The sequence below is a fragment of the Macaca fascicularis genome, chromosome 12, assembly GCF_037993035.2.
Source record: "Macaca fascicularis isolate 582-1 chromosome 12, T2T-MFA8v1.1".
NCBI lineage: Eukaryota > Metazoa > Chordata > Mammalia > Primates > Cercopithecidae > Macaca > Macaca fascicularis.
In genome coordinates this window covers 117,401,301-117,427,532 of record NC_088386.1, presented here as the reverse complement: position 1 = coordinate 117,427,532, position 26,232 = coordinate 117,401,301, and the positions used below count along the sequence as shown (strand labels likewise).

At 39.6% G+C, this 26,232-nt stretch overlaps 1 protein-coding gene across 4 annotated transcripts in view; it reads left to right on the top strand.

The window, feature by feature from the left end:
- Nucleotides 1–26,232, top strand: part of EPHA4 (EPH receptor A4) — a 157,048-nt gene that overhangs the window by 85,768 nt on the left and 45,048 nt on the right. For all 4 annotated transcript variants that reach the window (XM_005574420.4, XM_065526159.1, XM_074008623.1 and 1 more), the window contains one exon: nt 7,105–7,443. In XM_005574420.4, coding sequence (XP_005574477.1) covers nt 7,105–7,443 — 339 coding nt within the window. The remainder of the gene's footprint in view (nt 1–7,104; nt 7,444–26,232) is intronic.

Genomic DNA, 26,232 nt, shown 5'->3' with positions numbered 1-26,232 from the left:
AAGGAGAGCTACCAGCTCCAAGGTATTTTGAGTTGCATGTGCAAAATTTTGCTAACAAAGTGAGTTTTAGAGTTGACTTGCTTTTTTCCACAGTTTTGCATTCTGTTGGCACTTTAATTCCAGTTCTTATGAGAAATAGAATTTTTAGGTTTATATGGCATGTTATACCATATATTCACATATATTTAAGCCCTTTGGCAGAACCCATTTCTGCCAAACCCATTTCGAAGTACAGTTATCATAGCAGGTTTTCATCTTCTACTAAAGTTACAGTAGCTTCCTGTAAGAATAAAGAAACGCATTTTCTCTGACTTTGGGTGTGAGGTAGAGTACACGGGGTGCCTGGACTTTCCATAGAATGGTTCATACCAAACTTGTAGTCACACTGGAAACATTTATGACTTTAGGTTCAGTGTTGGCTGGTGGCTTCTAAATGACGTTATTAAGGCTCACACAGATTTCATGTGGATATGTAAATACTGGCTTGTCCTAAAGCGGCTACTTTAAATCCTGACATAAGCCAACAACTGTGTTCTCTAAACTACTCAAGAATTAAATTTTAGTCTAATTCATGAGAGGAAAGTAGTAAGATACGTGGAATTACTGGAATTTTCTTTTATGCTTGGAATATTGCCCTTCTTAAATGTCACATTGACAGTATGTGGTTCATTTCCAGAAGCTTGTTTTTTTCCCAGAGAAGAACACATGGTTGGTAAAGGAAGATCAAGATTCCTTTTATAATATAACATGATATGATGTGATATTTTATAATATGATACGATAGTCCTAGGTATCTACTATAATGTGGCTATAGTTTCTTTGGGGCTAAATGCTGTCAAACTCCTGTAAACTGAATATGAGGCGACATCCCACTAGAAAATAATTACCCATTGTAGCACCTTTCTCCGGTACCTGCTGTGTGATGCCGGAAGTATTTCACACCAGTAAAGTGAATGGATGTTCATTAACTGTATCTACAATGGCAAGACATTCAGTGCCCAATTCTTTCAAAGCAATGAGAAACTCAAGAAATAAGCCATATGTCTCATTTTTATTCCTTCCTTAGTCAATAAAGGTAGGTCTAACTTGGGCTTTAGCAGCCAGAGTTGTTACCTGGGCTATATAAATAGGGGTTCCTGGACTGAGCTTTTTAGATAGGCTCAGGGTATGCTTTTAGTCTCTAGAATTATGTGCAGAATTCTGACGGTGCCAGAGAACATCTTCTTAGAAAGAAGATGCCTTGCTTTCATCATATTTTCAATAGCATGAAATGCTCTGAAGGTCAATTTTAACTGCCACCTATTTTTGCAAGTAAGTTTTCTTGGAGCACAGTCATGTTCATTTGTTAAGGTATTGTCTATGGCTTCTTTGGAGATAGAATAACAGAGTTGAGTAGTTGCTACAGGGAGCAGATGGCCCATAAAGCCTAAAATATTTACTTTCTGGCCAGATCGTAAAATTTCTTTACAGAGAAATTATGCTGGCCCCTGTGCAACAGATTTATAAACTAAAGATTACTGCATTTGACTTCTGTTTCTGGGATTACCATTAATATCTGTGCCACTAAATTATATTACAAATGTAAAGGGCATACTAAATATGAAAACTTTAAAATAGTTGAACATGCTATTTTCATTTTTGGGTGGAGGCACAGAGAGAATCCCGGGCTTATATGTGAATTTCATATGTGAATTTCATGGGAAATTTACAGATACAACCAAAAATGTAAAGGAAGGATGTTTATGTTCCCTTAAATACACTTCCGCATTTGATTAATTCATATTAGGTTGGCACAAAAGTAGTTGCCTTTAAAAGTAATGACAAAAACCACCATTACTTTGCACCAATCTAATGTTTCAGAATGTCTTAATTTGGGTGAAAAAATTAAAATTAAAGGCAAAAGCTGTAGTTCCATAAAGACTAATAAGGAAAATACCAGTCTACTTTTAGAAATGTTAAAATTAAGCTTCTTCAGAGATAAGGTTTTTCCCAGAGATAAAGCTTTCATGTCTGAGTAAATCACCACCTGAAATCGCAGTGGAGGAAGAAAAGTGTAATAACCAATCCCAGTTTGATAAAACCTTATTTGGTAGAACCCACATTTCAAATTCCCAGCCGTCGCTGGTTACACAGCTGTAAAAACAGGACAAGGCAGGTGCTTGCTCTGACATCCACTGCACATATAATCCCTATTTAGTTTCCTTGAGTCTCTGCCTTTTCCCCTAGGTTCCTTATCCATTCCTGCAACTATCTAGGCAACTATCAGGAAGTTATCAAAATGAATAAGAATGTTTTTCCTCTCTCCTCTAAAGCAAGTGATAAACACTAGATGCACAATAAACGTTTTTTGAATAAATGAATGATTCACAATCCCTCCCAGCAGAAGTAACCACTAATATTTTATATATAGCCCTTTCTACATTTTCCAAGGTAATTCTAAACCATGAAAAAAAAGAGGAAATTGAAATAAACTAGTTACACCAAGTTACTACTTCACAGGTATAAAACTAATGAATCTGTATGTGAAAAGCTGACTAGTACAGCTTTGGCTCAGAGAAGGCTGCATAATTCACACACTTCATAACACTGTGGGTAGGTGGGTATAAGATTCATTAAAGGACTTCGTTAGTTTTTCATTCATTCATTCATTGACTTATCAAACGTGTTCTGAGATTTCTGAATGAAGAACCGTGGTAGAAAACGGGAAGTGGTAAAGACATCAATTATTATTATTATCATCATTATTATTATTTTGAGACAGAGTCTTGCTCTGTCACCCGGGCTGGAGTGCAATGGCGCAATCTCGGCTCACTGCAACCTCTGCCTCCCAGGTTCAAGCGATTCTCCTGCCTCAGCCTTCCAAGTAGCTGGGACTACAGACATGTACCACCACTCCGGGCTATTTTTTTTCTTTTTTTATGTATTTTTAGTAAAGATGGGGGTTTCACCATGTTGGCCAGGCTGGTCTTAAACTCCTGACCTCAGGTAATCCACTTTGGCCTCCCAAAGTGCTGGGATTGTAGGCGTGAGCCACTGTGCCCAGCCAAGACATCAATTCTTGAGGAGCACGTATACTGTTGATAGAAACAGACATGGAATGGTGTGTAAGTAGAAAGACACCGTTATATGTTACAAACAAAGCGGGCAAGGAAATAAGGAACTGAAATGTCAAACAATGCCATAAGCATAAGGACTGGTGTTATACCAGTCCTATACTGAGGCTAGTAGTGGGTAGTTTTGAAAACAATAAAATCTTGCCGTTCACAGTGACCCTCAAGCTACCTGATGTGTGTGTGTACGCAATAGGGTTGATTCAGATGTGGAGACTAGAAAATTACAACAAGTAGAACAGTTAGCCCTTTTTGTTATAAACCTCATATTTGTAATTGGAGACTTACTCGCAGGTGGACATATTTCTGATGACAAAGGCAATCACTGTGTCAGAAATTTAATTGCTTCTAAATAGCCAGACACAATACTTACATAAATGAAAGAGAAAATAATCAGAGTTAGGTTTTTTACTTCTGGATGCCTTGTATTTATTAAAAGAGAGCTCAGGTTACTCAGAATACCAGTTTTCTCTTCTTTTTAACTATCTCTGTAGGTAATTGTTTACTAAGATGTTGCCGTTCAGTATAACTACAGGCTCAGATTGGCTTTTGGCTGTATTCAAGTCCATATTTGTTTCTCATTGTCTTGAGAATAGAATACTTTTATTCCTAAAGAGGAGATGGGCCCTCCCTTTAAATGAGAAACACACTTATATATTTATCATCTTTTAATTGGCAGGAGTTTAAAAAAACAGAAACCACAATCCCACAAGCACAGCATACCACCATTATGATTATAATTTGTAAAGCATGTGTCCTCTCCCAGGTTTTTTTCCAGACCAACATCGTCGTCATGTTGGATGGATTTTCTATACTTTGTTTTCCCCTCTATCATATGACTTCGTTATACTCCAATTTTGAGGCAGCGATGATGTCCCCACAAAACTGTCACTCTCTGTGATAGCAGATCATAAAACATACGCAGTACAATTCACCAGCATTGAACTTGAGTTTGCCTGATTCTTAGTCTTCAGCATCCACTCCAGAGCCTTCTTTCAGAATCGCTGCCCATAGGAAGAAGGCTGCCCTAGGTTAGCATGTGTTTTTGTGCCAGCCCTCCATTTTGAAATCCTACAGCATCTTTATAATTTTTTTTCCACGTGGCAGTGCTGTATCTCTGAGTCCTGTAACCATTTAGTTTTCTGCTCCATTTCTTCTCTGTTTAGACACTGCCATGCCCCGTCCTACATACTAATTACTGACTTTTTGCTTCTGTGGTGCTTGATTCATTGTGTCACATTTTCCCATGTGAAAGTGGACCAGGAACCTTGGCAAGGAGGTTAATGGATTTCAGAGTCACTCTTATTTAACCCTGGAAGTCACAGCAAAAGAAGAAGCAATGACTGACCCATTTTATAAACCAAGCCATGGTCAGCTTCAGCTGCAGACTGGTAATGGATTTCACTATGGTGGCAAGCATTACAGAATTAAAACAGGGCTGAAGATAGCGCACTGCCTTCGCCATGTTTGCCTTCTCAAACTGTGGCTGAAATTTTTCATTTTGTTATCATTATACCTTTAGTGAGGAACACATGGTGGAATAAAAATAACTCCAAATGGCAGATAGTACTTTTGGATTTCAGTCAAATTCTGTCACTAATTAGATTGCATGAACTTTCAGTATTATTAGATTTACTTTCCAGGTCCCAGCTTACTCCTCTTTAAAATAAGGGTATTTGTCCAAATGATTTTAACATCCTATGTGGCTCTTAGAGTCGGTGATTTTATATACTTCCTTTATTCAAGAAGCATTCATTTGTCATTATATTCCAGTTAACATGCTAAAAACTGTAAATGCAGTTTTGAAATCTAAACAAGAAAGAAATTTGTATTTTCTCTCTGAGGACTTCTGTGAAGTAATCTTTCCTTTAATACAAATTTGACAATAGTTTTGTGAAATGTTTTAAAGGTTTGCATGTTTTTAAGTTGCAAGGATGGGGAGCTGATCTTAATGCTTAAAGAGGTTGTTGGTAATTAGTCCCGAGGGGAGTTTGGGAAGACCTGCTTACCTTGTTAAGATAAAGTCTTCAATAAGTGGTATAAAGAGAGAAGGAGAGTGAATTACCCTTATTAAATATTACCACTAAAAAATAATTGGCCATTAATTACTGCACGCTAAGTAATAAATATTAAATATAATTCCTTATTTATAGGTTACCTCTTCCAATTCTATCTCAACAGCCATTTTGGAACAGTATGTTTCATTGTGGTAGACTAGGTAAAGCTCATCCAAGTTCATGCAAGCCTCCTGTTAACTTTCTTTTCCTGAGAAACTTGTACTAATTTCCTGCAAAGTAGTCATTCCAATTACATTAGAAGTAGTATAGATAACAGTGATCAAGAAACCTCGAAGTTTTCTTAAAACTCATTTTGCAGCCGGGCACGGTGGCTCACACCTGTAATGCCAGCACTTTGGGAGGCCGAGGTGGGTGGATCACATGAGGTCAGGAGTTCAAGACCAGCCTGGCCAACAAGGTGAAACCCCATCTCTACTAAAAATACAAAAATTAGCTGAGCATGGTGGCGCGTGCCTGTCTACTTGGGAGGCTGAGGCAGGAGAATCGCTTGAACCCGGGAGGCAGAGGTTGCAGTGAGTCGAGATTGCGCCATTGCACTCTAGCCTGGGTGACAAAAGCAAAACTCCGTCTCAAAACCACAAAACAAACAAACAAAAAACTAATTTTGCTCATCTCTTGGAAGACTGAAATGAGAAAGAAATAGCTTTCCAACTGTCAAACTGAGTAGATATGTCTCATTTGAGTGTGGCAGCTACCTTTTAAGCCTTTGAAACTGGTTCAGACCGAGAAAATTCCCTCTTCCTTCTCCCAGCCTGATTCTTCCACTTGAAGGCAATTTGTGTCACAATTTTTTTTGCCATATTAAGACCAATCATTGCCCGGCACAGTGGCTCACACATGTAATCCCAGCACTTTGGGAGGACAAGGTGGGCCGATCACTTGAGGTCAGGGGTTCAAGACCGGCCTGGCCAACATGGCCAAACCCTGCCAAAGGTAGTGGGTGTGGTGGCACACACCTATATTTTCAGCTACTCGGGAGGCTAAGTCATGAGAATGGCTTGAACCTAGGAGGCGGAGGTTGCAGTGAGCTGAGATCATGCCACTGCACTCCAGTCTGGGTGACAGAGCGAGACTCCATCACCAAAAAAAAAAAAAAAAAAGGAATCTGCGAATCTACATCAAGAAACAAGAGTTTCATCATGATCTACAGTCTTATTTTTTATTATTAATATTATTTTTAACCATCCATTATGTTGTTGATGATCAGTTGTTCTGTTTCATAACAACCACTGTCATCACCCATATTTCAGAAACTCTTTGATGTTGGTGGGAATGCATAAGTTAAAGGGCAGGAGGAGGGGTCTAGGAGCCTTGAACAAAACCCCTGCCATCTCTCCACAGCTCTATCTTCAGCATCTCTGCAACTGCGTTAAACCAGTTCCTACTAATTACCCATAAACAGCTTAACCCTCCACTGCCATGTTGAACTGCAGAGGCACATCTCTACAGTTCTGTTAATTTTATTTGCTATTGATGACATGCTGTACTTAGGAATTATAATTTGTCTTCAGAAGTGGTGTATAACTATTAATTTATCAGAGTCTCACAACAGCCCTGGGAACTAGAATCACTTTCGCTTTTTTAGATGATAAGATGGAAACTAGATAAATTATGATATTTTTCTGCCACTTCAGAGGGAAAGCCTGGGCTTGGAGCCCATTTGCTGGAGAGTTGCTTCACATCTCAAAGTGACAACCGATGCCTTGTTTGTTTGCGCAGGAAAGAGAATGACACTTACGTAACAGCCTTCTATTATATTGTTCTTTTAAAAGATCTTTTATGCTGGCTTGATTTGCTTTTTGCTTTCCAAGTGGGTTTGGCTTACTTTGGAGAGCTGCAGGAAATAATACAAGCTCTGAGAGATTCCAAAAGAATATTTCGGTTCTTGGTGTGATGATGTGGTTTTCTTTCTCCAGGTCCACCATCTGCTCCCCTGAACTTGATTTCGAATGTCAACGAGACATCTGTGAACTTGGAATGGAGTAGCCCTCAGAATACAGGTGGCCGCCAGGACATTTCCTACAATGTGGTATGCAAGAAATGTGGAGCTGGTGACCCCAGCAAGTGCCGACCCTGTGGAAGTGGGGTCCACTATACCCCGCAGCAGAATGGCTTGAAGACCACCAAAGTCTCCATCACCGACCTCCTAGCTCATACCAATTACACCTTTGAAATCTGGGCTGTGAATGGAGTGTCCAAATATAACCCTAGCCCAGACCAATCAGTTTCCGTCACTGTGACAACCAACCAAGCAGGTAGGAATTGAATCTACTTTATTGTATGATCTGAATGTATATAGAGAAAAGGCTTAAAATAATGAATGATAATAAATTGCTATAATTGAAGTAGAACCAAGTAAGCCTGGGAGTTGTGTTATAATATAAAAGATACTTAGGGGCTGGGCACGGTGGCTTACACCTGTAATCCCGGCACTTTGGGAGGCCAGGGCAAGTGGATCACTTAAGCCTGAGAGTTTGATCAAGACCAGACCGGGTGACACGATGAAACCCCATCTCTACAAAAAAAATACAAAAATTAGCTAGTCACGGCGGTGCAAACCTGTAGTCGCAGCTACTCAGGAGGCTCAGGTGGGAGGATTGCTTGAGCCCAGCAGTCAGAGGTTGCAGTGAGCTGAGTCACTCCATGCTGGATGGGATTCATCTCGGTCATTTTAATTATAATGTCCATGGCTGGACATCGGAGCACTTATAGATTATGTACAATTATAAAATTTATTTTTACCAATACAGAGTGCTCTATTGGCATTTGTTATATTTTCTAACAAAAGCATTAGCAGCAATAGTTTTGAGCTTATACTTTAATGTAAAATATTATAAATGATCTAGATGGACCTATACTAGAACCTCCATGTACATCTTTATGTCTGTAGTTAACGAAGTTTAAGACACTTAATAGTTTTGCAGCTACTTTTTTCTTTTTTTCTTTTTGAGACAGAGTCTCACTCTGTTGCCCAAGCTGGAGTGCAGGGGCGTGATCTCGGCTCACTGCAACCTCTGTCTCCCAAGTTCAACCAAGTCTTCTGCCTCAGCCTCCTGAGTAGCTGGGACGACAGACGCGTGCCACCGTGCCCAGCTAATTTTTATTTGTATTTTTAGTAGAGACGGGTTTTCACCATATTGACCAGGCTGGTCTCGAACTCCCGACCTCGTGATCTGTCCACCTCGGCCTCCCAAAGTGCTGGGATTACAGGCGTGATTGCAGCTACCTTTATAGTTGATTTCATGATTGACGTGGGGGCTGGGAGGGTGGGGCGGCCGGTCTCCTCCAATTCCTATATCACTTTCTGCTAATACAGATGACTAGAAAACATTTCCTGTTCATGAAGTGTTTCTACTGAGTTAATCACAGAACTGTCATGAAATCCTGAATATAAAATATTTTGAAAATCTAGGTTTCTAGGCTTTCGCTTCTGACTTACTCATCTGTATTCCTTCCCTGAAAGTTACCACCCCTCCAGGAGTTTTACATTGCCGGCTTTTTTTATTTCTAGAGAGTTAAAGAGGAGAAGGGAAACAGAACTGTGGCTTATTCTTTGTGAGGCTCTTGGGATAGAAAACACTGCCGGAAAAGGATTATAAATTGCCAACAATCCTATCGCCTCTAACTGCGCTTTTCTTTTAAATGAATGTTTCAGTAAGTGCACTCAATAGTTTAGTAAAATATCTATACTAATTGATCCTATAAGTGAAAACGATTCCAGTGTCCCAATCCAAAGCCATTATTTTTCCATTTTGCCCTGAACTCTTTGGAATAAAAAAAAAGTTAAGACTTGGGGAAGGTTTTGAGCAGGGGCTAGAATGGTGAGTCTTACCGGAATGTATCTTCAGCTCTACAGACATGAACAGTCTTTTAAAATCCCTAATGTGAACGGGTCATCCAGCTAGGCCTTTGTCTTTTAATTCTGTATTTTTAGGTTGTGAACACTGTTAGTGGTCATTAGTTTCATTTTTCTACAAAGACTAGTATGATTTAGGAGTTTTTGATAGAAATATGAGTACTCTGTGATTGCCAACATTTTATTAGTTCTCTTTTGGAAGAACACAATGGAAATATTACACACAGATCCTGGGAACACACATCGGTGCCACTGATCTCTCTGAATTAGGAGCTGATGCAGAGCAGAACGATTTCGGCACCGTCTGGAGAATCTGGTTGATGATCCAATCAGTATTCTTACATGCAGCCCCCTTCTACCTTTTTGGCTATTCATTCGCAAGCACTGCATCATGTTCTTAACCAAATTAAAATTAGGAATGGACTTTTGGAGCCTCATCTGTAAAAGGTGAAGTCATTCTCCTTGGCAGAGAAAAGCCCGTGGGAGGCATGCTGAGGACAGGAGATTTCTGTGACTCCCTGTACACCTAGAGATTTGAGCCAAGAAGTTATGTCAACACCTACCTGGGCAAAAGGTCCAGAGAGCCCAAAGAAGACACACTAAAATCCTCCAAAAGAAGAAAATGTGCAAAAACATTTCCAGGGGCAGAGTGGGGTGGGGTGAAGTTTTATTTTAAATGTAGATATAATTCTTCTAGATTTAGGAGGAAAGGGGAGAGAGAATTACTCTGACACAATAAGGTTTTCTTTGCCATGGCATGTAGTCCTGCCAGGAGGTTTGCTGAACAGGACAAAATTCCAGCTCCTTATTTTAATTTTCATGAAGGGTAATGCTGGGAAGCTGTTCAAAATTAAAAATAAATCTTTCAATAAGGAGACCTCCTATGTGGCCAGCCAGAAAGCTTTCACTTAGGAGAGAATTGTATATGTGCGGAGCACCGCTTCATTATCCTACCATAATTTGAAGTTCTCTAATTCAGATCATCAGGATAGTTTACCTTTGATTAACAAACCCTTTCTTCGTAGTAGTGCAAATTAATAATGTAGGCCAAAATTCTGGGTGAATGTAGCAACCGTAAACTCTATCAAAGCTCCCCTAAGTATATTTGCATACACACAATTATATTCTAATTGCAATTGCTCCTATTATTTCATTAAATTAAATTCCTTGAGGACCACTATAGGCAATGATGTCTCACTCTATAAGGAATACATAGAATTAATGAATGTTGGCATTTAGCACCTGGAGGCCCCAAAAGTTAGTGGTTCTCCATCTTTTCTCTGTTTTCACAGGGTTCTTTCTCTCATCAGTAACACGTTAAAAATAATAAATCAAGTCGATCACGCAAAACCTGCTAGAATTTTTGAGTCCTATGTTCACTGCCCTTGAGACTTTAAGAGTTGAGGAGCAGCTCTATGAAGGTGAGGTGACTCATCCATGCTAATGTCAGAGCCAGTACTAAAAACCAGGGAGAATCCTACTCCTAAATGTAGAAAGTTGCTTTCCTTTAAAATTAGGAGATAATGAATAGCATTCATGTATTCAGTTTGGCATTCTCCCCATTTGTGAGACCAGATTATGTGAGTATCTGGGCATGGAGATGGAGATTTAACTGGGCTTTGATAATTTGATTGTAGAATGTGGTGTGAATGGGCCTGTGTTCTCACAAGGTTATTTAAACAATCCTAACCCAAATCTTACTCCTGGGGTCTTAGGGGGTTAATAAACACCCTTTCCCTCCGCTTCTGGGTTAAAAACCAGTTGACACAGAAGACAAAGGAAATCTGAATATCTGTCAGCTTTTTGCTGATAAGCTGATGGAAGGATGTGAGCTTTCTATCTGTGGCTAAAAAGGCTTGCTTTAGTGACACTTGCAGCCCAGCTGGCTAACTGCAGGCTCCCTGCCTGCCCTGCTAAGGTTGTTGGAAGGACACTCTGTGCAGGTAGGCAGGTAGGCAGATAGGCAGATAGGCAGGTCTGAGAGTGGGTGGAGCTGAGGACACAGTACTTCTCCCAAATTCTCTAATGAGATGAGTCACTCCCAGCCTCACCCCCATGCCAGAAACAATGAAGGGAAGAGGTGGGAAAAGAGTAAGGGTGGGGGTGTTACTTATTCCAGCTGAAGTTGTACCCAGTAAAACTGGAGAAGAGGAAGCTCTTGGAGCTCCCCCAAAAGTTACTTTTCTACATTACAGGCCAAAAGGAACAAAATGAGATTCCACTTTCCTTCATCCTTTCATCCTGTAGCAACTGTTTTGTCTTTTGTTTAGAAGCAGATAGTCCTGATGTTTATGAAAAATGGCAGACTGCTGGGTGATTTGTTTTCTGGATGGCTTTCCTTTGGTTTACTTTTACTTAAGTGGACCATCAGGCAAATGAATACAGGATGTGTCACCAGGAGGGAGAAATGCTGTGTAAATGAAACATGGTTTTCTGACCAAGCAACAGACCTGTGAAGTTTTGTTGTTGTTGTTGTTGTTGTTAAAAAGGCTGCGATGGCAGCCAGCAGTACCTTAATATCTCTGAATCGTTTCTTGCCATTCATCTCCCATCGCCTTTGCTTGGTTTTCTAGCTATGAGGCTGGACCATATACTGGTGTAATCATTATCGACCCAACCCCCATGAATGGTGTTCTCTCCTCACCCTAAATTGCACCCAGAGGCAGTGATGTCCATTTTTGATTTTTACTTTGCATGTGATGCTATTCTAGATACTTCATAATGGAAAGATCTGGTCTTATCTCTCTAGCACAGCCATGGTGTCCTAGTGACAAACAAACATCTGTAGCATGCTTAGTTTGGAGGATTAAAATATTTGATGAATTACATAATTATTTAAACTAGCTAATCTCTGAGATCTTTTCTGTTTCAAAATTCTGTGATTCTTTTTTTTTTTTTTTTTTTTTTTTTTTTTGAGATGGAGTCTCGCTCTGTCACCCAGGCTGGAGTGCAGTGGCCGGATCTCAGCTCACTGCAAGCTCCGCCTCCCGGGTTCACGCCATTCTCCTGGCTCAGCCTCCCGAGTAGCTGGGACTACAGGCGCCCGCCACCTCGCCCGGCTAGTTTTTTTTTTGTATTTTTAGTAGAGACGGGGTTTCACCGTGTTAGCCAGGATGGTCTCGATCTCCTGACCTCGTGATCCACCCGTCTCAGCCTCCCAAAGTGCTGGGATTACAGGCTTGAGCCACCGCGCCCGGCCAAAATTCTGTGATTCTAAGTATGTAACCTTGAGCTATGAACCTGAAGAAGTAAGGCTTATTTTTCTAACATGTTTAGAAATGGTCTCTCAATGCAATTCTAAGAGTGGGAAAACACTCTAAAAATGGTTCAGCAGAATTATCACTTGAATTCTGTCTGCCTTCCATCTCTCCAATTCCTTGCCCTGCCAAGGTATTTACGTTGTCGGGGAAAAACACTAAGATAGTGAACAGTTGTTCTACATTGGGGGTGGTTTCTGCTCCTACCCCTAATGGGCAATGTCTAGAGGCAATTTTTTGGTGCTGTTGCATCTAGTGGGTAGAAACCAGGCATGCTGATAAACATCTTATAATTCACAACACAGCATCCCCTACCCCTGCAATGAAGAATTTTCTGGTCCAAAATGTCCATAGTGCTAAGGCTGAAAAACTCTGTTCTAGCAGTAGTTTTTAAGAACAGACTTCATAGCAGTGCCTTCAGGGTTCCATAGCCAACTGGCCTTTGCTTGAGCTGGCCTATGGTTCAACACATAGGGAAGATTCCACATTTCTCTGGCTTCACTGCCCCATGCTGAGAGCATGATGCTCCCATTACAGTTCTCAGAGAACAGGCAGTTATAAAGGGCATTTCAAGACCCCTCATGAATCCTGTTATAGCTGTTTTGCCATCAGATGAACTGGTGCTGCTTGTTAGGTTGGCCTTGTTCTCTAGGGTTTGACAATTAAGCACTGAATGCAAAAAAATAAAAATAAATAAATAAAAACAAAAAAAGAGCAATAAAGTGGCATTACACCTCATCATAATGCCACTCTGCAACATGTAGTCATACAGTTCCATCTGTTTGTTGACTAACGTTTATTTACAGTAAAAACAAATCAGTTAACTCTTTGTCAAGTAATGATAAATTTAATAAAACCAAAATAATGAATAAAGAAAAGATAATAACTAAGTATAAGAGGCACACTGTCTTTTATTACTCAACTGGTAAGTTCCCATTCTTTCTCTCTCTGCCATCTTTTAATTAGACGTATTATGTGATTTGAGTGGGATAATGGAGAACAGTGGGAATTCTCATCCCCACTGGGTATAATTGCTACCTGTCTTCTAGATAGTAAGAGGAAAGCTTCAAGAAAATGGTGGGAGAAAGGGGAAAATCTTACAGCAATCGATGTAGGTAATATGCTGTAGGAATGGCGAAGCCAGACTTTGTGGAGTTTAAAACTTAAACAACTTTTGTGTGATTAAGGGTGAAACAATAAAACCCTACAAAATTACAAATATCAGACCAGGAGCAGAGCTTCAGAAAGGGCCCATACAAACTGCTTCAGCTTCGGTATATAAAATTCTGCCTCTGACTATGTTGAGATAAATGTAATTGTCAGATAACAGGACTATTGCATAATTATCCCTAAAAGCAGAAAGGACAAGGGAGAAAGATGAGATGTTGGGAAGTCCAGTTTGGCCTGAAATGAAGGTGTTGAAAGACAAATCGTGACAGTGAGTGGTTCTGGCCCATGGTTAGGTATGAGGGGCACCTCTGGAGTGGACCTGAGATGTGGTCTGGGATCAAAGGGACAACCAGAAAGCACATTCCTGCTGATTCTGAGAATTGTATTGGAAGACTAAACCTAAATGAGATGATGTGATCTCGGCTCACTGCAACCACTGCCTCCTAGGTTCCAGCGATTCTCATGCCTCAGCCTCCTGAGTAGCTGGGATTACAGGCGAGTGCCACCACATACAGCTAAGTTTTGTATTTTTTAGTAGAGATGGGGTTTTCCATGTTGCCCAGGCTGGTCTCAAATACCTGACCTCAAGTGATCTGCCTGCTTCAGCCTCCCAAAATTCTGGGATTACAGGTGTGAGCCACCTCGCCTGGCCAAATGATGGTATTTTTAAGGCACAAATGTTTGCTGCTTTTAGTGCCCTAAAGCAGGAGTCAGCAAGCTGTGGCCCAAGAGCCAAATCCAGTCCTTCAGATTGGGACAGCCCACGAATATTGGCTTTTATATTTCTAATGGGTTCAACATAATAAAAAAAGGAATAATATTTTGTGACATTTGGAAATTATATAAAATTCAAGTATTGGCATTCATAAATAACGTTTTACTGGAGCAAATTCCCACTCATGTGTTCATATATTGTGTAAGAGTGTTTTCACGTGACAGTGGCATAGTTGAGTAGGTGCAACAGAGAGCAAATGTCCGGCAAAGCGAACATAGGCACTGTCTCATTGCTGACACAAAATGTTTGCTCATCTGAGCTCTGGAGTACTAAATCAAGAAAGGAGACCAATAAGAAACCAGGTTGAGAAGATATTGAAATACTGGTATCATTTGTGGAAAATTGTTTTGGCAAAGGATGCGATGGGTAACATTTAGGTAAATCTCAACATTTGAAACAATCTTTCCATTTGGCAAGACACCTTATTTTGTAAAGGTTTTGACTCAGAAAAAAAAAATTAACTAAAATAATTAGGATTTCAGTCATAACTTTGCTTTCTTGAGCCATAAATCTTTTCCCATTGGCACTCAGATTTAAATGGATTATGTGGGACACGCTTCACTGATATTCTGGTTCTCTTTAAAGTATGCATTCTTCACACCATTGCCTAGGTCCTATCGTTACTGACGGTAGTCTTCTTTTTAAATAATTCTGTGTTAGCCTGGTGCAGCGGCTCATGCCTGTAATCCCAGCACTTTGGGAGACTGAGCGAGTGGGTCACTTGAGCCCAAGAGTTCAAGACCAGCCTAACCAATATGGCGAAAACCCATCTCTACTAAACATACCAAAATTAGACGGGTGTTGTGGTGCATGCCTGTAATTCCAGCTACTCAGGAGGCTGCGGCACGCAAGAATTGCTTGAACCTGGGAAGCGGAGGCTGCAGTGAGCCGAGATCTTGCCACTGCATTCTAGCCTGGACGACAGAGTGAAACTCTATCTCAAAATAATAATAATAATAATAATAATAATAATGCTATGCTCTGCTCCTGTGCCTTATCTTCCCTCCGAGATGATTTCATGCTTGCCTTTGATCTCCAGTAAATCATATTATTTTTCCTTACACCTAAGAAATTTAAAGGAAAAACAAATGATGGCACTAGTGAAATCTATAAAATGAAGAACTCCTTCTAAAGACTCATTTTTAAATCCTTCAAACAGACAGCGAAGCAATTCCACTGAGAGATTCTGCTGAAACGTCGTTTGCACATCCTCAGTTGTTAGTAGGGAATGGTAGCCGGTTGCAGAGTCCTTTCTGTGCCTGGTAATTATAGGCCCAAGCAAGCACACAGTGAGCTTTAGAGGAGCCAGGCTGTGGTTTTCTCATTAACAGCTCTGGTCTAGCCATGGGATCCTGGTTTCCTTCATAAGGCCTATGAAATGCACATTTTTTAAAAAATGCAGTACTTTATTTATTTATTTATTTTTAAAGAAACAGTCTCTTGATTCTAACCTTATACTGAAAAGAATTTCATTTCCAGAATAATGTTGCTACTACTGTAATTAATAAGCATACTCACTCATTATGATCGTAATTAAAAATAAAATAAACCAGCAGATATACAATGGCGCAGCCTCTTGTGTGTGGCCCCAGTGTCTGTGAATTTGTATTCAGGGTGGGTGCCACAAGCCCTGGTGAGGAGGAAAAAAAATAAAAGCCTCAGGAATGAGCCTACTAAATTATCCGACTTTTCAAGGTTGACTGAACAGCACAGACAAATAGTATGTCTATAGAGCTTAGTGGTAATTATTGCATATAAGTAAAAGTTAGATTGCATTTTTTCTAAAAAGATGTGAATATTCCACTCTAAGAAAATGAAGTCTTTATTGATACACCCAGGACTGAGAACGCTATTTTTTCCTGAGTCCTTTCCCTCTGCTCCTACAGAAAGATATATGCATGTTCATTTGTAAGAAGGGAAATTCATTCACCAGCAATCACTTGACAGCCTAATTCTGATTTGTTTCTCATCTCTCAGTGTTGTGCTTGTTCCATCGAACACTAACCACCGACTTTTACACCCTCTGGAGAAGCCATCAAGAGATTTAAAAAATAAGTGCCTGGCTGAGATGAGAAATGGGCAGTGCAGGGCTAGCAGGCGTTTCCGGTGGGCTTCTAAATTATCTAGTTGCCACTCCAACTGGCTCAATTAATTACTGTCTCCCCAGAGGAGCCAGACAGGTCTCCAGAAACCAGTCTGCAATTGAACATCAATGAAAAGATCCAGAGAAATTTTATCAAAGCTTCCATTAACCCCCTGCTGATATCTTTAAATAGTCCTTTCCTCCCCCTCCTTTAAACACCTTGAAAACCCAAAAGCCAGGCTGCAGGACTAATCTTGCATTAAGACATCTTAAATCTACAGGTACTAATGGAAATGCCTGTCCATGTCACCCAAATACATAGAGAATTCCTCTGAGTCTCAGCATCCCTGTGGCATTTTTGTGATGTGGGTATACAGTAAGAGGATATATGCTGCATGTTGTCTTCAGGTAAAGACTGGTGAGGATTTTTTTAGGGTTTACCTTTTAATCTGTCAAGATAAGCAAACTTTTGGTCTATCTGTCAGTATTAAAAAATCTCTATTATTTAATGGGCCTTCTTCTAGTGTCCACCTTTCCACCCCCCACTCCCCCCACAACCTGCACTCATGCTTTCTCATTCTTTGCTTCTGCCAAAATTAGAAATGAAGGAGGCTCCCCAGGCTCCCCTGAAAATGCAATGATAAAAACGAGAGATGGTGCCAGTCAATGTGGTCACTTGCCTAGTGAACCCATTGGCTTCCTCATTGGGAAATGTCACTAATGATTTGGTTCCATAGGTGAGGGCTGGCACCCAGAGCACTGTGGGAATCTGGCTGAACGGTCATCAAAATGTCCACCTATATAGACACAGAGCTGAAGAAATCACTCTTAGATTCTATTTCTTCTTTCTCTATTCTGCTAAGTTGGTAGGCCTGATCTAAACGAACTGTACTGTGGTTCTCCTCTGACCATCTTTTGGGTTTTGTTTTGTTATGAAAAAGTACAGGGGCCACTCCCTGATATCTATCTAAAATACTTTATGGGTAAAATGATAGAGACATGAAATATTTTTTCTATTACTATTCTGTTCTTGCTGTTACTCTTGGGAGGGAAAAGTGGAGAAAAGATAAAGAACATGGTCCACCCCCTTTTGATTCGTATCTTCCAGTACACAAATTTTTCAGGCAGTTTGGCTATCACTTTAAAAAAAAATCCTTTTCGTAAAGGCTGTGGGACAGAAAAGTTTTTAAAAAATTCTTATCCAGGAACCTTTTGTCTGTGACATGGGCATACAAACAAGACTTAAATATGTAGCTTCAACTTCTTAGTGGGTGCTAAATAGTGACCTGCCACCAACAGGCTCACAGTGTGTTCCAAGCTTGGGTAAGATCCATCCATTAGTACAAACACTGCAAAGGGGGTAGCTTACAATGACTTCCTGGAGAGTTTGTGTTTTTCTAGATGACATACTGCAAGCTGGGAATCTGTCTCTTGAATCAATCCTATTTTTTTTTTTTTTTTTTGGTAAAATAAGTGCGTATTTTGAGCATAAATGTGAAGTTAAATAGGAGCACAACTTCGTTCATGTTTCTTTTTCAAAGCTAGGACCACACGTATACACAAGCCAGGGATTTTTAATATGTAACCAGCAGAAAGCTTGATCAAATGTTCTCTATACTCTCAAGTATAATCAAAGACTTCTTTTTATCTAAAGATAAATAAAGAAATAAGATAACCAAAGACTTTTATTTTATCTGAAAACTGTTGATGAGGCTCATGTTGAAACCCACTGAATCTAATCCCAATCCTATAGGGTTCCCAGGAGGGTGTGATTTTAGGAAACTTTTTAGGAGAATGCTTTTGGAGATTTGAAAATTCTTGGAGCTAACATCATCTCATTTCTCTCCATTTACAGTAGGAATAGGGTTATTATTAAGGCTTATGATAAAGGTTCTTATTGTTTTGTTTTATATTAGAAGCAAGGAGAACAACTTTAGCAGAACCTTACCCTCTGAAAGTGTCATTTTGTAGCCACGAGCAGTGGACAGAAATTTTAAGAAGCATATATTGTGTTTACGGCCTTCATTGTACACTCCAGTGCAGAACAGTCAACTAATTCAGGTGTGGCTCTAAGAGGCTGGTAATATATTTAAGAAATCCTCGTATCATGTAAAGATGTATTGTTTGGGGAGAAATGTCAATGAGAAGACCTTTCAATCTCACTGTAAACTCTTCAAGGATTCGCCTTAACTGTACGTGTTTGTTGGAGGGTAGCATTTTCTCTTTCCCTCCACTTCTTTTTCCTCTTCCTATTTCAGAAAACACAAAAAATAACTTCCATTAACTTCCAATAACTTCCTCCATAGTGTGCAGGAGCCTTGCTCCAGTGTCTTTCTTAGACATCACGCTGTAAAACTATTTCTAGGTGAGATGCAATCCTGATAAGCTCCTCCAGTATATAGGAATGGACTAAATACTGACTTACGTGGGCGGAGCCGGTTATGCTGAATTTCACACTTCAGCAAATTGTGTTCATGAGGGAGGTCCCTGTGAGATGCTGTGAACCCCCTGGTTTTCTCTCTTTCTTTTTTTTTAAAAAAACAAAAACAAAAAACAGGTCCTAAAACAGTAATGGCTTTCCTAGTACATTATTTGTTGTTTCTTATGACTACAAAAGTCATCTTGAATTCTCAAGCACAGATCCGGTTGAAGGTATCTATTGACCTTAATAACATTTTAAAATTTAATAGCTCAGTTGTTTCTGCCTCATTCTTATAATGCCTATAGATATTTAAACTATCTAGCACATAGAACTTAGTTTCTGGCTGATACTCTAAAAATAAAAAGTAAAATAAAAATACAATTCTAGGGTTGCAGATTTCCAAGCTTAAAACCTCTTCTCCTAGATGATTATCCTGTTCCTAACCTGTATCATAGCCTTTAAGAAAATTGCCAAAAAGACAGATTTTCAAATATGAGGGCTGCAAGAATATAATTTCATGGCCACATTTTCAGAGAGCATACCATGCGGTGACCATTTGTGTAGGATGCGTTCTGAAAATGTTCCGACTGTCATTTAACCCAAAGGTCTTTATCCCACTTCTTTCCACTCACCAGGTGCTTCCTTACACTTGTCTACATAGCAAGCAAGAAACAGGGCAGGAAACATTTGGCTATATATAAAGCAGAGGTTCCCTGAGGTGCAACTAAAACCCACCTTCTCAGCATTCTATGGATCATGAATATTGTCCTCAGAATATTTTGATCCCCTGTGTTTGGAACTTCCCCAGACTTCCATGCAGCAGAACCAAACTGGCAATAAGAAAGATGAGGAGTCTCGGAACTTCACCCCAGTGGCCTTCTTCCTGTTTCCCTCTCACTGTCTCTTTCTCTTTCTGTCTCTCTCCCCTGCTTGTAACATTCTAGTTTACTGTCCATGATCATCACTTCTCAGCCCCTAGACATTGTGCTTTAAGCCAAGCAACATTTGGACTTGGAAGAATTCCAAATAGCACAGAACACATTGATTTGCAACTGAGTTTTTACCACCATGGCTATCTGGCCTTGTCAGGAATCACTGGTAGCCTATAATTTCATGCTATGATTTATACTTTGTCAAATATTTTTCATTTTTTCTTCTGTTCTGCCTATGTGTTTTAAGTGCAACAAGAGAAAGAAATAGAAGTTGCTAAAAAATAATTTCTTAGGTCTAAAGGACAGTGGCTGGTAACAATGCTAAAGAGCATCTTTCTTCAATTTATGGTCACCATGACATTTTTTTGAGCAGCTCACGTGATCTTTTTAAATGACGATTAAAAAACTAGGTATCCCATTCCAACAGTATATCTGATGGAGAATTGGATGGCTTGGAAGATGACTAATGGGACTCTGGACCTTTCTGTCTTTAGGTCACCTCCTTGAATGGGGACTATATCATAAGTGGTCCAAGGCCCGGCCATTTGGCAGCCATAGAATGACTATGTTAATGGAATTGGTCTCAGTCCAGGTCTTAGTTGACAGGTGTTCATATCATAAGTGACATTTATTGACTTCCAACTCTTTCAACTTGGAAGACAGTGGACCACCACTGAGATAGTGATGAGGACGGAGTAATTTATAATATATTCAGGCTCCATTGAAAGCCAAGGAATTCAGCCCCTTGAGCTGGCACCTTGCAAATATTGTACTTGTCTCATGGGTTCCGTTAGCTTGAGAAATAAAAAATAGAAATCTAATTTAAAAAGATTTCTAATAACTCAGAATAGCTAATGTTGGTTTCCTCTGAGGTCATATGAGCCTCTGGTGTTGGTGCTTTCCTCTTCATTGTGTATTATAGTGATTAGATATTGGCTATGAAAATTATTACCTTTATTTGTTTGTGTGTTTGGGGGTTGATTACCTAGTCACTTATTTATAACAAAAGCTGTAAATGATACTCTTTGACAGAGTTAAATAAGGCTATCTTCAAGCCCTTGTGAAATGGAAAGTGATGAAAAAGTAACACTGAGTCCCTTTTATCAACATAAATTTCAAAACATGGAATTCAGAAGGATTCATCCAACACATACTCTTTTCTATTATCTGGTTTAATATTCTTCATTCATTCACTCTAATCAGGTTCATGACCTGAAGATGATTTGGCCCGAGTTGGAAGCGATCGTTAGTATTACTAGTGTATTAATATTTTGCCCATTGATGTTTTCTGGGTTGATCCACTGACTTTTTTTTTTTTTAAACTTCACAGATGATTTGGATTTCCCTATAACAAGTGGCAAAGCCACAACACTTCTGAATTAGTTATCACACTTAAAAAGTCAAGATGACAACAACCATAGTGGATCTATTTATTGAAGCAGACAGGCTCTTTTAGCAGAATGATCAATGTCTTACCTCTTTCTGAAAGGCTTTTCAGAGGTAGGAAATCATCAAGCATCTGATATAAAGTAATGAACCAGGTTTCTGACTGGTCAAGTTTCAGGAGCAGGCTTTTAAGTATTTCTGCCTGTAAATGTAGAAATCTGAGTGTGAAAAGTAAAGGCAACAGCAAAGATTTACTGGGTGCATCTATCATCCTGGCTTTTAGAGTCTTTGTGATTAATACCTGTTTAATTGGGGACTGATCTAGATTCTTTGGATGTCAGAAAGCTAAATGTTACAGCATTGTCTCGTGGGTTCCTAACACAGCAGGACGATTAGCAGCTGTCTGAGTAACAAAGAGAACCTGAAGCCTGCAGCATAGCTTTTTATTTTCCAGACTTGGAATGCTTGAAGCTCCCTGGTGGAGTTGACAGCAAAAGGAACAGAAGCCTTGATTCACAACAGCTAATCCTTTCCTTTCTCCTTTCTGTATTCTGCTCAGTAAAAATGAACCTTTTCCTTACCTTGTTCTCCATATTCCAAATTAATTTTGGAGAGCATTTTTTGTTGTTTGTTTGTTTGTTTAAAAAATAATTTTTTTGAACTTTTTTTCTCTGATCTTCCCTACGAAGTGATTGGAGGGCATTGTAGGTCATGGAGGCCTCCATTTGCTGAGGGCTCACATCCTGTGTAACCAAGTTACACATAAAATAATTTTAACTAAGAGTGGAAACACTAGATAACTTTCAACACCACATTAAGACCCAGTGAGAAGATTCATGACTTGAAGCATTCAGAGAAAAAAATATATATTTATTGTTGTTGTTGTTGCTAGCTTCACCCCATTTTCTTACCTTAAAACAATTATCTTGCTCAGGCAAATTCTTCTAAATTGCCTTCCAGTGGAAAGATTGTTTTCCTGTTTGCCTCAAACTGGCATTCTTACTTATAACAGGAAACACACACATTGAATCCTGCCATGTTTCTGTTGGCAAGTGTTGAGCTATCCTTGTCAGAACCTGCCAACAAAATTCTTAGTAAGCAATAGAAAGTAAAACAAGCAGCTCCCAGACGAAACATAGGATACACTTGAACTGCAGCAAACACACTTGGGTGCCCCTGAGGTTAATTCCCTGTTACTTCTGGTGGACACAGGCCTTGGTTTCCAGTTGAGCTGTTACCCACTTACAATTTTATAACTGATCCTATGACTGTACCTGTAATAATGCTAATTCAAGACATTAGCTAACTTAAAAAGGTAAAACAGACATTTAAGTAATGCATTGTATTTACTACGAAGAGCAAGGATTGCTGTATGTTTCAGCATAATGATTAAAAAGTTGCAAAAGCTCTAATCTGCAAAACCTTACATCTTTCATGACATCTTTAGGGCTTAACCCAGGAGGTATACTAAATGTTGTGTATGGATCTTTCTAGTAATAAGTATGATACTTCCTTTTTAATACTCCTAACATTTGTGTTTGTTTTATACCTTTCTATTTTGAAATATACACATATGGAAAAGTGAGCAAGACTCGAATGTATAGTCATTGAATTATAGCAAAGTAAACACCTATGTGACCATCACCCAGGCTAAGGAACAGAACAATAGAACATTGCCAGTCTTCCAGAAGCTTGTCTTGTATCCTTACCCCTTCCCTAATTCCAAAGACTTACTCTTTTATTTGGTAATTGAATTTGTTTTGTTTTATTCTTGTCTCAGCTCTTTAGGTTAGTTCAAATGTGAATTCATTCTGCACCAAAAGTTTTAAGGTTTGTCTGTGAGCAGGGATCGTATCTAACTTACCCCTGCGTTTCTGACAGCCTGCAATGTACATAGATACCTGTACCTAACAGAGCAGACTTTAGAAAGATTTACGCTGTTGCTGCTGCCACTACTGCTGTGGGAAAACAGTCACTTAAACCTTCAAGTCTCCTATTTCTTACCAGAGAAAGGAGGGGCAGAGACCAGCCACTTTCTATAGATCAGTGGTTGAGAATGAGGGCTCTAGGACCAGACTTTTGAATTATGACCACATATAAGCCATAACTTGGAGCAAGTTATTCAAACTCTCCGTACCTTATCTTTCTTATCTATAAAATGAGGATAATAATGGTACCTGTCTCATAGAGTTTTTGTGAGGTTTACATGAATTAACTCCTGCAAGAGATTTAGAACAATGCTCAGCACATCATAATTACTCAATAAATGCTAGTTTAGTGTGTGTGTTATTACACACATGTGGTGTAGAGGGAGGATCACATACTTTTGAGCCAGGTGAACTTGAGTTTTAAATCTCATTTTACAGCTTCGGTCAAATTATTTAATTTCTTTGTGCCTGAGTTTCCAAATCTGAAATGTAAGGGTGATCATTATAACTACTTCAGAGAGTTGTAGGGATGAAATGATGTCAGGTGTGCGTGTATGTGCAAGTGCCTTGCCCAGGAGTTTACTGGCATCTGATTTGCTCCTTTCCCCATTCTTTGTCTTGTGGCAATTCAAAGGGCCTACCTAAGTCTTCATCTGCTTAAGCAGTTAATAATGCAGTGAAAACTAAATTAACTCTTTTCTACAAAGAAAACTCAACTAAACCATTCTGAGAACCCCACTGTCTTTTCCCATTTAGCATTAACACAAGATCAGCTGAATCTTTTGGCCCAGTGTTTTGCGATTCTGCCGATTTCATTCCCTGTTAGAAGACTGGTGCCTGTGATTTTGTCCCTGGGAAGCCACGCGGCCTCTGTCACTGACTTTGCTGACCTCGGGCCAGCGCGCCCCAGTTTCTCACAAATGGGTGGATATCTGCTCATCGTGCATGACCAGGAGCTGGAGTTTCCAGGAGGGAACCCAAAGGCCTTTCAGGAGGCTGCAAAACCACAGACCAATCTTCCGTGGGCCACAGTACTTCTATAGTTTATCTGAGTTAACTCTTTTTTGCCAAAAGGCTCCACTTCACTTGAATGAGTACCTGTTTTAACCCCAAATGCCAGTTCAATGGGTTAGTGCAATGGAAATTTATCTCTTGCTGAAATTGCATCCAGTCGGTGGTGATGAGGGGTTGTTGGGTGTAGAGCTTCCAAGATGGGCCTGGGGCATTAACCTCCCTCTGGCTTGTGGGTTCAAGAAAATGGAGAGTCACAGGGAGCTATTTATGGGTCAGATCTAGAAGAGGAGAAATCACTTCAACCCACATTCCATTACCCCAAACTCAGCCACATGAACTACCTTAGATACAAGGGAATCTAGGAAGGTAGTCTTTGGCTGGGAAGCTCTATCTAGAAGGGAAGGGATCTCACAGTTTTGGATGCCTTAGCCAAAGAGGCCAACTCAACACCTTCAACTTCCTTATGCCAACAATTAACGTGAAGGCTAAGAATAGCATCACATTCTATCATTTAAAATTTAACCAATAGCTCTCTGTAAATGATTTGTTGAAAATAATCTGTTGCCCGTCTCTCTGGCACAAAGAAAATGACGTGCCGTCCCATCTATCTGGGAAATAAAAAAGGCTTGCAAAATTTTCATCTTCTATTAAACCAAAGGTAAAAACCAAATCACAGACTTTGCAAAGTCTTACTCTGGAATCATTTAGTTCAAGTATTTACAGTGCTCCAAAATCAGACTCTTAAAATCATTGGCAGCGTGGGTCAACTGTATCCTTCAGTAAATGTTGCTGAAGGATAATGTGGCTGTGCACTGCTTTATTTCCTAATATGTGTTTAAAATAGACTCTGCTCTGACCTTGGAAATCACTTTATGGAAAAAATGCATCTCTCATACATTCTAACTTTAAGCTTAATAAATATGAATACTTCCACATCTAAATATAAATGAATTTCATTGAATTCACAGGCTTCTAAAGATTTTGGCTGAAAATTTGGTTCTATGGTTTTTTTTGGTCAAATAAGGAAAAAAATCCTATATGGATTTTGGAATAATCAAGTTTTTTTTCTATACCTTTTGCAGGTTTGCTTTAGAAACAGTTTCACTTTTTGACTATGAGAAATTGTGCTTGTGTGGATGCATGATGTAGCAACTAAAAGCTGGCGGGGGTGGGGTGGAGCTGACTTTTCACTTTGATGATGCATCCAGTGAGGGTGGTTGGGGATTTTAATGATTTTACCTAAAAAATAGCAGAGGAGTTAACCCAGCTGATTGAATGCACTGCAAACAAAATCATGTATATGTGAAAGCACTTTGTAAACGGTTGTACTATAAAATAATGTAATGATAATAGTAAGAGAAAGAACGTATACATATTGCTGAGTTATGTTTGATGCCATAGGTACTGCCTAGCTTGAGAGGAGAAATCCTTCTCTCCATCTGGAGTGTAGAAGAAAACAATTAATGTTAGCACCAGAGCTCCTAGCATCTCAGAGACGCAAAACCCTTAATCACAAGGATATCATTAGTGCTCTGAAGCATTTAATGTTGATGCTTGACAGCATTTTAAAATGCACAAACCTTTGATAAGGAGCAAATCAGAGCTGGGGTGTTGAATTGAGAAAGAAATGGGAACAAAATCACCTTAAGCTCCAAGTAATTAAATTTAAATACGCTATTTGCATTAAGCAGAGATATGTATAAATGGTGGGTTTATATTTTTCTATCAATGAAAGACCCCCTGAGTAAATATCATCTATTTAAATCCAGATCCTGGGGAGGGGAAAGGTAACCCTGCTGTGGTTAAGAAACCACCTCTCCTCCAAACACTGGCCATTGTGTACCGCTGATATCCATGGCTTCAGGTGTCTTGATTTTCATAAAGGGCTGTTTTCACTCTCCCTTGCCCACAGGCTGGAGACCTTTCATTGCATCTGTTTATTTCCTGGCTCACCCTCTGCACCCTCTAATTTGAACCAGTAATGAAATGCAGTCTGCATACTTCAGCTGTTTTCTTTTTCCTCCCAAGTTCCCCTCAAAGTGTTTTTAATTCATTGCTTGTGATACTGGACTCAAGAAAACAATTTTTAGCTCAGGAACCATGTGAAGCTTTCCTCTCTTTCTTTTCTCCATATCTCCTCTTCTCTTCTCCATCCCATTTGGGTGTCACAAGTACCAAACTGCTGCAGTAAAATGACTTGTAGGTGTTTAATGGCAAGTCA